Here is a 10972-nt window from a genome sequence, read left to right as displayed (position 1 = left end):
CAGGAGGAGGATACTGCTGTGCCATGGAGATGTCTCATTCACACCCAGTGCACCAAATAGCTGGAGGCCAGGCTCTCACTATGGTAATAGTGACCCATGTAGGGGAGTGAACTGAAGTCTCTTGTACTTGTTTAAATCAATACAGTTTTCCCTATAAAAATAGCTTGCTTAAGAGGAGCTGCCCTTGGCACACACAAGGAAGCCTCAGTCATGCAAACAGCAGGGACGGATGCTGATGGGTCTCGCTTGGCTGCAGGGGTTTATAGCAGTTGATGGAGCTGCATTACCTTGGAGTCTGTCTTTCTCAGAGAGGCTCCCGCATCCACCAGGAGCTGGCAGACGGCGCGGTGGCGCTGGCAGGCTGCCTTATGTAATGCTGTCTCACCCCTAGACCAAAGTACAGAAACCAGCAGTGAGACACATCACACCAATGTACATTTACGAAGTATGAGCTGCAGAGGATAGACACAGAAGGATGCTGCATTTCTGCGAGGTTCCCTCTTGCTGGCAGAGGTGGACTTGTGCACTCTCTCCCTTAGCATCTACATCCTTTGACTCAGTAGGAAAGCCTGCAATGCACAAATAGCAGACGAAGAACTTCTGAGGGATGGGAAAGAAACATGCACAGATTTTATGTATTCAGAGGACTGAATGTCACATTCCCATCCAACCACCAGCTCTGTTAACTGCTGAAAAGGCAAACCAGACACCTTCTTATTTCACAGGAGGCAAAACAGCAACAGGGTTTGTTTCTTCCTGCAATTTTTTTCCTCAGCCTCATTCTTGCAGTCATCCTGCAAAAATCCTGCCCATCAAAGCTATGACTGCTGCACTTGCTGCCCTGGTTCTGATATCCTGCTCTCTTGGATGTATGAGAGCAAGAGCTATGTGTTTGTTTTCCACCACTGGACTGCTGAGCTACTGGGGAAGATTAAACACAAGCTTTTCAGAAGGGAAGACTGGGTAGTGGGAGTGCATTTGTTGCAAAGCTTCTCACTTACACTGGAGCTAAGTCTGGCAGGATTCTGAAACTGGCTGTAGTACTGAGAGTAAAGAAATCCATCTAGATTTGCCTAGGAAGAAGGGGATGTTTTCAAGTATGCTTTGAGTGGGTTGAAAAGGAGTCCTTAATACAAATATCCAACAAGCAGGGCCATTACATAACCGGTGAAATAACAAATGACAAGAAATATGTGTAGTAGGACAAATCTTGCACCTACCTACACAGAGTGCATAGAGGAATTTCAGCCCTCATCCATGACAGGAGAAGTTGAAATGTTAAGAGGCAACCTTGTAATAAATATGCTCTTGCTGCATGAGAACTAGTATCAGGATGGTATACTATCCTATTTCCCCATGAGGACCAAAAGACAAATTCATACTGCCAGTTACAGCTTGAACCTTCCCCTTTCAAGGGTTAGAGGTAGAGGAACCTTTGTAAAAGGAAGCTCATAGCTCATAGCCATGCTCACTAACACTTTATGTGGTTGTGCTACACTCCTAGATGAAAAGGACCGGGCAGTCCATCCAGCCCCTGTCATCTCTGGACTTCCCACATGCACCTTGTGCAAAAGGTCCTCTCTGTTGGCAGAGGAGGGCACTGTGGGATGAGAAATGGTAGGCTTGATCCTTGTCAGAAAGACTGCTTTTATTTCACATGTATTACACATATTTTCCAGGATTATTCATGCCTCCCTTACATAATTTTGTGAAACTTTGATTATACAAGATGTAAAAAAGTTGGGAATTGGAAAGGAAGGTAATTTTTTTGTTGGTTGGGCTGGGTTTTTTTAATATCAGAACAGAGCTGATGCATGTTTTAACTACTTCAACTGCACAGGTCCTGGTCACTTGGGAGAGCTAAGGCAGAGCACCCTGGATGAATCAAGAAGGGACTGAAAAAAGGTATAGGTCAAGAAAGTAATTTCCTGACTTCTGGAATTTACTCTTCAGGTTGGTCCCTGAAACATCAGGGAGGAGGCCTGATGGAGGCCAGAAACTTCAAAACACAAAGCAAGGCTTCTATTCCTCTAGAAGGATTGAGGAATCATGGGAAGCAATAGGGAGAAAGTCCTCTGTGAAATCCAAGAAATGTTTGGTTTAGGAAAGAAATCCACATATGAGGCAGTTGGTATGTGGTTTTTAGGGGGACTTCTGTTTGTTTTTTTCGAAGAGCTGTGCCATTTTAAAATCTTTTTCCTATTTAAAAGTTTGCACTTGAAAGCCAAGAGGAGTCTGCCAGTCTAACACGCATAATGTGAAGGACAGAGTAGGTTGTACTTACGTTTCACTGTCTGCCATGTCCAGTAATTCAGATGGACCTGCAAAAGATAGTCAGGTATGTCATATTGCATTTGCCTGCATGACTAAAAGAGTATGTCTACCAGGAGAAGATTCCCAGTACAAATACATAAAAGAAGCCAAGTGAAAGCTCAGCCTGAAACAATATGTCAAACTTCAATGTAATTATTTGCTTGTGTGAGCCCTTGCACTAATAAAATTCTGAATGCACAGTCACTGCTGGAGTGTCAGCAACAGGGAGTAGCAGCCTCTAAATTATACTGGGAATGAATATTCATGGAGTTTTTTTCTTACTCTTCACCTTGCTCAATTAAGTGGTTCACATAAGTACAGTACACTGAAAATTCTGATATACTGGAAACCCTGATATATTGCAAGTTAAAATCTATTGTTGGCATTTGAGGGAAAATGTCATTAGGAAGTTGAAATTAGCCAAATTCCATCCTGAATGACATCCCTGTGCTAGTCCATTTAATAGCGTTATACAAAATGTAGATCAGGGTGGAATATTCCCAGCAGTCTTTATATTGATATGCAAATCCTGTACTCTACTGGTTAGCAATGATCAGGAAAGTAACATTAAGAAAAACAGAAGAGATTTTTGTTAAGCGGGAAAAAAATAATGCATTTATGTTAATGTCCTTTTGTCCTTGATATTCACTACAGGCAGATATTTATAGCAGCAAATTCCATCACTGAATTACAGTGATATGGGAGAGGCTAGGATCTGGATAGCATTTGAAAAAAAAAAAAACAAAAAAACAAACCAACTTTTCCTTTGCAGTCTGTCATATTATTCTTCTCTTCACTGCTCTGGAGTGTAGTGTTAGATGGTATAGGGCAGTCAGCAAGGGGAACGGGGAAACTTTACAAGACTTTTCCTTCCTGCACATGAATATTTCTCTTCAGCACACTGTGACTTTGAAATTCAAGAGTCCTCAAGAGCTTACAGCAAATCTCACCTGGAACTGAGGAATTTCACACTACTTGCTTACAAAGGCCTACACGCAACCTCTCTACAGTCATTTCACTCTGAGTGTGTGTCAAAACAGATCAGAGCAGCCTGTCTTTACCTCCCTGCTTTTACAATATACACATGGAGCATCACTGGGGGCTGCTGGAGCTGCAAGCAGCTCCTTCACTTCATCTTCTGTCATCACGAGAAAGGGTGGTGCTTAGTCCTTAGTGCACAGGGCATTGTGTGCCACTGCATACCTGTCATGACAGTTCCCCAAACTCAGTAGCCACTGCCAGTTATTTAATGCACCCTGGCTCTACCACCACACATCCTCATCTCCACACTTGGCAGTGGTGTGTTCTCTCCTGCCTGTCTGAAAGAAGAATCAGTCATTACCCTTGAGCTCCCAGAAGCGTGAAGAAGGATAAAGGGTGATAAGCAGAGCTTCTTGTTGAGGCAAAAAAAAAGATAATGCCTGAGAGACTAAAAACACAATTAAAAAAACACATATGAAGAAAAGGAGTCCTTTACATTTCCTAGGAGAAAATCATGTTCTCTTGAAAATAAAGGTAATTCCCCATAGCTTCCTGCAATGCCACATCCCATTGATAGGTAAGCAGGAATTGCTTGCAGTGTGTTAGAGAAGACACTGCCACCTGTTATTTCTGTTCATGGATGGAGCAAGGAAGGTTGTATTGCCAAGGTGGAACAGAGTGACAGGTCTGGCTTTATGGGACATAGAGTTACTTGCCCAGGTAAGCGGAAAAAGATGTTAAAATTTAAGTAAAGGTAGTAAAATGGAGAGTAGTTGGAAGAATATGACCTGAGGGGGAGAAGAAAGCTGGGGCAGAGTAGGTCTGGAGAGAAGCCAAGGGTGAAGGAAAACTGATCTGAAGGAGGAAGGAATAGCAGGGCTAGGACAGAGGAGCTCAGTGCTGAGGACTGTGAGGGCAGTCTGTGAGTACAGACCTGAGGAGATGACAAGTACATCCCACCTAAGTGAGAAGGGTGCTCTCCTGGATACTGTCCCAAATTCAGCATTTCATGGGAGAGCCCTGACTCCATCCGAGCCATACATAAGGGCCAGATACTGGGGTTAATAATTAGCTGCACAATGTGGTACCAGGATTGATTAATTTCATTCTCTCTGGCCTATCTTTGAAGCTGAAATGTCCCAACTCACAGCCTGAGCTGTGCCCTTTACTTCTTTATTTTATTTTCACTTGTGCTTCTCTTAAACCATCTCACGCCCTCCTCCTAATTCCCTTTCCCCTCTTTTTTGGACCTCATTTTTATATCAGTCTCCCTGGCGCTGCCAACCGACCATTCCAAATCCCCCTCTGCCCAGGGACAAAAGCTGCACAGATGTGGGAAGGGCTGGCACTGGGAAAGCTAACGGCACTGTCATCCTGACCCAGCGGGGAGGCGGCTGTTTTACTCTGGGACAAGAGGCAGAGAAAGAAAAGGGGACCAAGGCACAGAGAGAAAGAGGACAAAATAACCCAATAGAAATCCGGAAGGGAAATGCATGAGTGAGACTTCTATCAAGGAAAACAGCAGGGGGGGAAATAAAAACAAAAGATAGAAATGTGTGGAGAGGTGGAGGGAGGAAAAAAAAGAGAGAGAAAGGGAAAAAGAGACTGGGGGGCTGAAGAATGGCAGGATGGGGACGGGGGACGGGGTGGGGGGAGAAGTTTGCCTGAAAAGAGCTGAAAAGCATGACGCACCGAGGGGAAGCCCAGCTGAGATCACTCTCTTTCCTTAACATTGCCCATAGACTGTCTGTGTAGAATTACTAACTTTTTTCCTTCTCTCCTTTTGCCCTCTTTTGCTTCACCAAAGCCCTTCTCCAGTTTCTCAGAAGGCAAAGCAGCCTGAGCTGGGTATGGGAGGAGGGAAGGGAAGGAGACACTCAAAAGCAGCTGCTCCTTCACTGAGCTCACTACAACAACAAAAAAAAATACTTTAAGTGACCATATTTCAGAGGCATTTCCAAAATATACAGCACTACACATTCTTGGAAGGCCTCTGGGCCCACAGCATAGCCCTCTCCAATGGATGTGGTTACAGCTACCCACAGGAGACCCACAGATATTAGCCCCTGCCAGTCCCGTGTCCTGTCAGTCCTTCACAGAACTGGGGAAGAAGGGTATTTACTCTAAGCAGTAATGTCAGATATTATCAACATTTCTGGATGCTTATCTGTCAAAATCCTCTTTGTTTAATAACCTGATTGAGCTTGTTATCTGGGGAACAAAACTGCATGTGCATCCTTACCTTCGAAGTGGTAGTATTTTTAAAATAACAATAACCTGGAAATTCATAACTATTTCTAGCCTTTCCCCAACTCCACCCTCTTCTTTTTTACCTGATGTGAAAATTAACAGTGGTTTTTTTTCTGCTAGTGTCTTTTAGCTCAGAATTTCCACTGTAGTATAGAGGCCAGTCAGGTTATGGGAGCATTCCTTCCTACCTGTCTGTCATGTTGCTGTAAAATCTGGTAAACTTGAAATTAAAATAGACTATGTTATACCTTGTGTCTTCTAGAAAAACTAAATTGTTTTCTGCTTAGGCCCCTCACAAATGACCACTACCCTAAAACACTCTGCAAATCTAGACATACTAACAAGTGTCATACAAACTCACTCTCATTCAGTGTTGCTTTCTGATGATTATTCAAATTTGTCCCCAACACACATCTCTGTCACAACAAAATTTGCTTTCCAAAAGCCTTCTTAGAAACTTCTGAATCTGGTCAGGATGCAAATCCAGATTCGCTGATGGCTCTTAACTCTGGACTTTGCAGTGCTAAGATTAATGAAAGTATCATCTTTTTTTTACCAGAGGATGCTTTCTAGTGAAGCAAGGACATTGATGTTTGAGGACACAGAAGTGTTTAGGATGGGATGCCCTACATACCATCTGTTACATCAGAAGTTCCCACCACAAACTCCTAAGGCAGGGGTAAGCATCTTTCCTCTCTTCTGTTTAAAATTAAAATACCCTAGATGAACTATACAGTTCTTGTTTGTCTTTTGAATGTCTACAGAAGACAAGACAAAGTAAATGGAATTATTTGCATAATGTTTATAAATTATAAATTTTTCACAGCTGCCAGATAAAGACTTCAATCCAAGTTTGATACCAAATACAGATGATTTAGGAGGCCCTTTTTCTAACAGAGGTTCTTAAGCCTTCCTCAATTCTGCCTGTGTTACTCAAGCAGACAGTTAACTCTTCTCTAATGTACGTGCATTAGGACGTGATGCAGTTGCTGACCGCAGCACTAAAAAGCTGTGATTCTGATACCTACTGAGTTTGGCCTTCAGTTTCTAGCTAAGCATTTCTTACCTCAGCTACAGACAAGTTTTTAAAGCTGACCTTTCTACTAAAAGGAAAAGACATCCTGACACCTACTACATTGGTGCTTCAGCTACTATTCCAGGCTTGTGCTGGACTGCTGTGAATTATCAGGTGGCATTGCACAGCAGTCCCCCTGTGTGACTCATCTCTGCTATTTCTAATTTAAGATAGGTTATTTTCCTCCCCTTAACATCTGAAATCATTTTGATCATGATCACAGAATAAGCTTTCATATCAATGTGCCCTGCATGTTTGCAGAAAGCCATCTCCACAAAGGACAGCTTTAGCATCACTACATCGTTTTCCTTCCTTTGTAATTCTAGTTTTATGGGTGCCACTCCTGCACTACATTGGATTCACCCCACTGTTTTTCAAACTAGACAATTAAAGTTCCCAGGGCAGTGGGTTTTGTCTTCTTTTGTTGCTGTTGTTTTTTAGAGATATTCAGAAAATTTTTCCCCGTGTGGTTAATAACAGATTTTCTGTGCTGTGTGCTTGAGGGTGGAATTCCTGTTAGCATTGACTATCTCCAGCCATGTATGGGAAGCTGATAAACTAGAGAGGAAGTGTGACTGGGCAGAGGTAATTGCCAGAACAGAAGACTCATTTTTATGAAATTTTTATGGGTTTATATCGGCAGAAACAAGAAGTTTCACACAGGGAAACCCTTAGATGTTAGTAGCATTGGATCAGGTTGTATACAGTAATAATTGCTGAGAAGATGCCAAATGCCAGAGAATGCAAAGAAAAACAAGGACATTGTGATGATGATGATTCAGCAAGAGAGCTCATTTGTGGCTGAGAAGTGCCCAGGGTAGAAATTAGTTTCATTAATTGCTTGGTGGGAGAAGAGGGGAGGACTCTATTAGAGTATTGTCCCATGCACTCCCTGATCCCCAGAGAACGTTAAACAAACAATGCATTTGGAGAAGCCCAGAGGACATATGTCTGGAAAGCTGCAAAAGCTTCCTGCCATCCTTGGGGATAAAGAAGGGAGAGATTAACTGAGCTGACATTTGCTCAAGCTTCTGATTTGTCTTTGTCTAACAGTCCATAATCCCTCACATTTCTCTACCTACTTCAAAAATTCCCATGGATTCCCTGCTTACATTCTTACCAGTTTAAATTATCTCACTTAAAACCTTCACCAAAAGAGCAGTAACTAGGTCAGACTGTGACTAAGTTAAAGTATATGTGTCTAATAAAAATCCTGGAAAAGCATCTATGACAGTGAATTGGCACAGGTCATGTGCAGTGTGAAAAGAGACCAGGGCAGTAAGAAAATAAAACAAAATTGTGCCTGTCTACAGAATTCAGTGGCACATATGTGCACTGTGACTAATGAGATAATCCAGAGCAGTTAAATAGGAAGTAGAGTCAGCACTGGTAAAGCTTGCTAGAACTGATGAGAAAACCAACCATTATTTGGGTATAAGGCAAACTGCACTGACCTATCCATGTGCAGGTATCTATACGTAGAGAAGTAAAAGAACAATTCAGCCCCTCTCAGTCAGATTTTGGGGCACAGTTCAGTTGCCCACACACAGATATTTTGTGTCATTTGATACACCTACAGACCAGACTTGGGATGCATTTGGAATGATAGAGATGCTTGCTTGGGCTTTGGCTATCTGTGCAGGTTGGGCCTCCTCTGGGCCTTGTGGGTTATCTTGTAGACCCAACCAAATGTCCTGGCTATCCAAGGGCAAATGGCATTAGACATTTATGTTTATCTAAATGAACACAGGTAACTGATGCCCAAATCACTTTCTGGGCTCCAATGACTACCTTGACTAGGATCTCCTTTGAGTTAGTCATGCCAGAAGTCTGCTGCTATTAAGGATGCCCTCTTCACTTCCATCTGCCACTGCAAGTGCCTCTGTCACACAAGAACAAATGAACTAAGACACAGATTGCTGTTGACAGTACAGGAACTTGGACCTATATAATACCTGACACCTATATGTCAACACCTAACTTAGGAGTCAAGCTCAAAGAGATGCATTGTTACTTCTTCCTTTCTTACGAGTTGTGCTTTTTTCTTCTCTCTGCACAATTTGTGCAATGCCTTGGAGCATTAGCTAACACTCATCATAGTTGCCAAGGGCAGCCTCTGTGTTCAGTGCTAACACTGCTGCTTAAATAATGTAGCTGATATTTTGACATTCAGAAGCCAAAATAGCCATTGATATTTTGAAGTGAGGTCAGAGAAGAGTCACAACTAGAAAACTTTTCCTACAATCAAGGAGGCTGATAATTGTGACTTCAGCTCGATGTGCAGAGCAGTGACTATATTACTGTGCCACTTTCCAGCAGTGAGAGAACAAAGTTACAGTGGTGCAACTGGCAGAAACTCCTAAATGTGACTGCCTCAGACACAAACAAATTGCTGCATAGCCTGCAATCCCTGCTACTGACGAAGAGAAGAGTCAAAAGGAAAAAAGGGCAATGGCATGATCACAGTCTATAAATACAAAATTCAGATCATAAGTTTTTGCTATTGGGTGGTCTTGAATCTAACACACTTAATAGTCTAAGATTGGTATGGAAGCTAGGTGAATTCATCTAGAAATAAATAAGCAGATTCCTGACCAGTGTGTTACTAAATGCTGAAATAATAGCAGTGGTTGTATGGGCTCTTCGCTGCTGTAAATGTTTTAATGGAGATTAGATGCTTTCTACAACATATGCTCTAGTTGAAAAACAGTTCAGAAGATTTCTGTTCCAGCGTTTCTAACTAGAGCGTCACACTGTGTCTGCACAGCCCCCCAGCTGATGCAAACATGAAAACATCATCCTCCTCAAAAGCCATTCTAATTCTTCTTTTCACACTTTATCTGGAGCCATCACTATCACTGCTACCCCATCCCCAGCCTCCTGCTCACACATACTGCAGGTGGACATTTCACTGAGGGAGACCACAGATGAGTGAGGCCACTTTCAGCTGCCCGGTGTGGTTTTGCCCGACTGACACTTGGCTGAAGTATAGCTCCCTGTGGATTTGCCCACTGTGACTCACCATGCTCCAGGATGTATTTCACAATCTCTCCATTCCCAGCCTTGGCAGCATGGTGCAACAAGGAGCAGTGATCAGGTCCTTGGATTAACAAATTGGCTCCTTTTTTACAACATTCTATGAACTGGATGGGGGGGGGAAAAAAAAAGAGAGAGAGAGAAAAAAAAAACATACAGAAGGGTAAGAGGGAAGGAGCAGAAAAACAAGTATGTCAGTAAATTCTTTACTGGTTCCAATTGTAAGTCAGTACCAAATTGAAACAAAAGAAATTAAGACATAAATTTAAAACCAGCTTTTAGGCCCTAATATAAAACATCTGAAACCAGAAGTATTGACAATTATATGGGTTAAAGAGAACAGTCTGTATTTCCTAAACAATGAGACATTGCTACTCTACTGGTGATGATTTATTGTTTGCTAGCAATGCTTGCAAACCACATCTGGTGAAACTGCTGGGATATATTAAAATATATGTACTTGATACAAAATTCTGGCTTCTTTACTGAAGACTCAAATTTTTCCTTAGCTCAGGAGCTGAAGATTTTCTGACTAAATCAGAAAATTCCAACTCAAAATTCCACAAGGAGGTGAGGTGACTGTCACGGACCTCCCTTCTCACTGTGCCCCCTGTTCAGGGCTGGCCGAGGAGGAAGCAGAGGAGGGGTAAGAATGAGAGGGGAATAACAACCAGCCAGGTCTCAGAAATGCTGCAAACTTTGGGGGAGGGAGAGTGGGATTTGCAGTGCAGATCACTGCAGAAAAAGGAGAGAATTGCAACACTGAGGACTCATTTATGATGCAGCACATCTGAGGAAGGGCAAGGAGTTTCCCCATCAAAGCCAGCTCAGGAAAAAGGTTTTCAAGAAGTGGAAAGAAGACACTATTTTTATGACTAATTGAAGGACTGCTCCCTAGATGCTGCAGGCACAAGTGCTGAGGCAGTGGTATAGAAGGGGCACCTGCAGGCAAAAAGTTGGCCTAACAGCACTGTAATTTTTACAAATGGCTCCAAGCTGGCTTCTCACAGATAAAATTGCAATCATTAATCACAGTCCTCATCCAAATTTGAGGGCATGTTCTCAGATCCTGACTTGGCTACTGAGACATGCAGCCTGAATAGCTCTCTGATGCGGGACTTCAGTCATGGGCACAAAAAATTTTGCATGAGTGTTTTTTTTCTCCCAAACCAACTATACCAAGGCACTTCATGTTTTGAGACATCCATCAGGTGATAGAACAACCAGCTGAGGTTTGTTCTACCTGGTCTGGTGATTGCCTAGGTAGACTTTGAAAAAGCTAGCACTTGGGGGCTTGGCCACCAACCTCACTGGTGT

At 42.7% G+C, this 10972-nt stretch overlaps 1 protein-coding gene across 9 annotated transcripts in view; it reads right to left on the bottom strand.

Annotated features, from left to right (window-relative positions):
- DGKI (diacylglycerol kinase iota) overlaps positions 1 to 10972 on the bottom strand; it is a 214091-nt gene that overhangs the window by 11897 nt on the left and 191222 nt on the right. For 8 of the 9 annotated variants that reach the window (XM_048300143.1, XM_048300144.1, XM_048300146.1 and 5 more), the window contains 3 exons: positions 9642 to 9762; positions 2285 to 2321; positions 288 to 387 (listed from right to left, as the gene is read on the bottom strand). In XM_048300143.1, the coding sequence (XP_048156100.1) occupies positions 288 to 387; positions 2285 to 2321; positions 9642 to 9762 (258 nt within the window). The other variant, XM_048300151.1, reaches the window with a different exon arrangement.

This window comes from Corvus hawaiiensis, chromosome 4 (genome assembly GCF_020740725.1).
Source record: "Corvus hawaiiensis isolate bCorHaw1 chromosome 4, bCorHaw1.pri.cur, whole genome shotgun sequence".
NCBI lineage: Eukaryota > Metazoa > Chordata > Aves > Passeriformes > Corvidae > Corvus > Corvus hawaiiensis.
The sequence above is the reverse complement of the archived record's forward strand: the minus strand, read 5'-3'. Positions and strand labels throughout refer to the sequence as shown.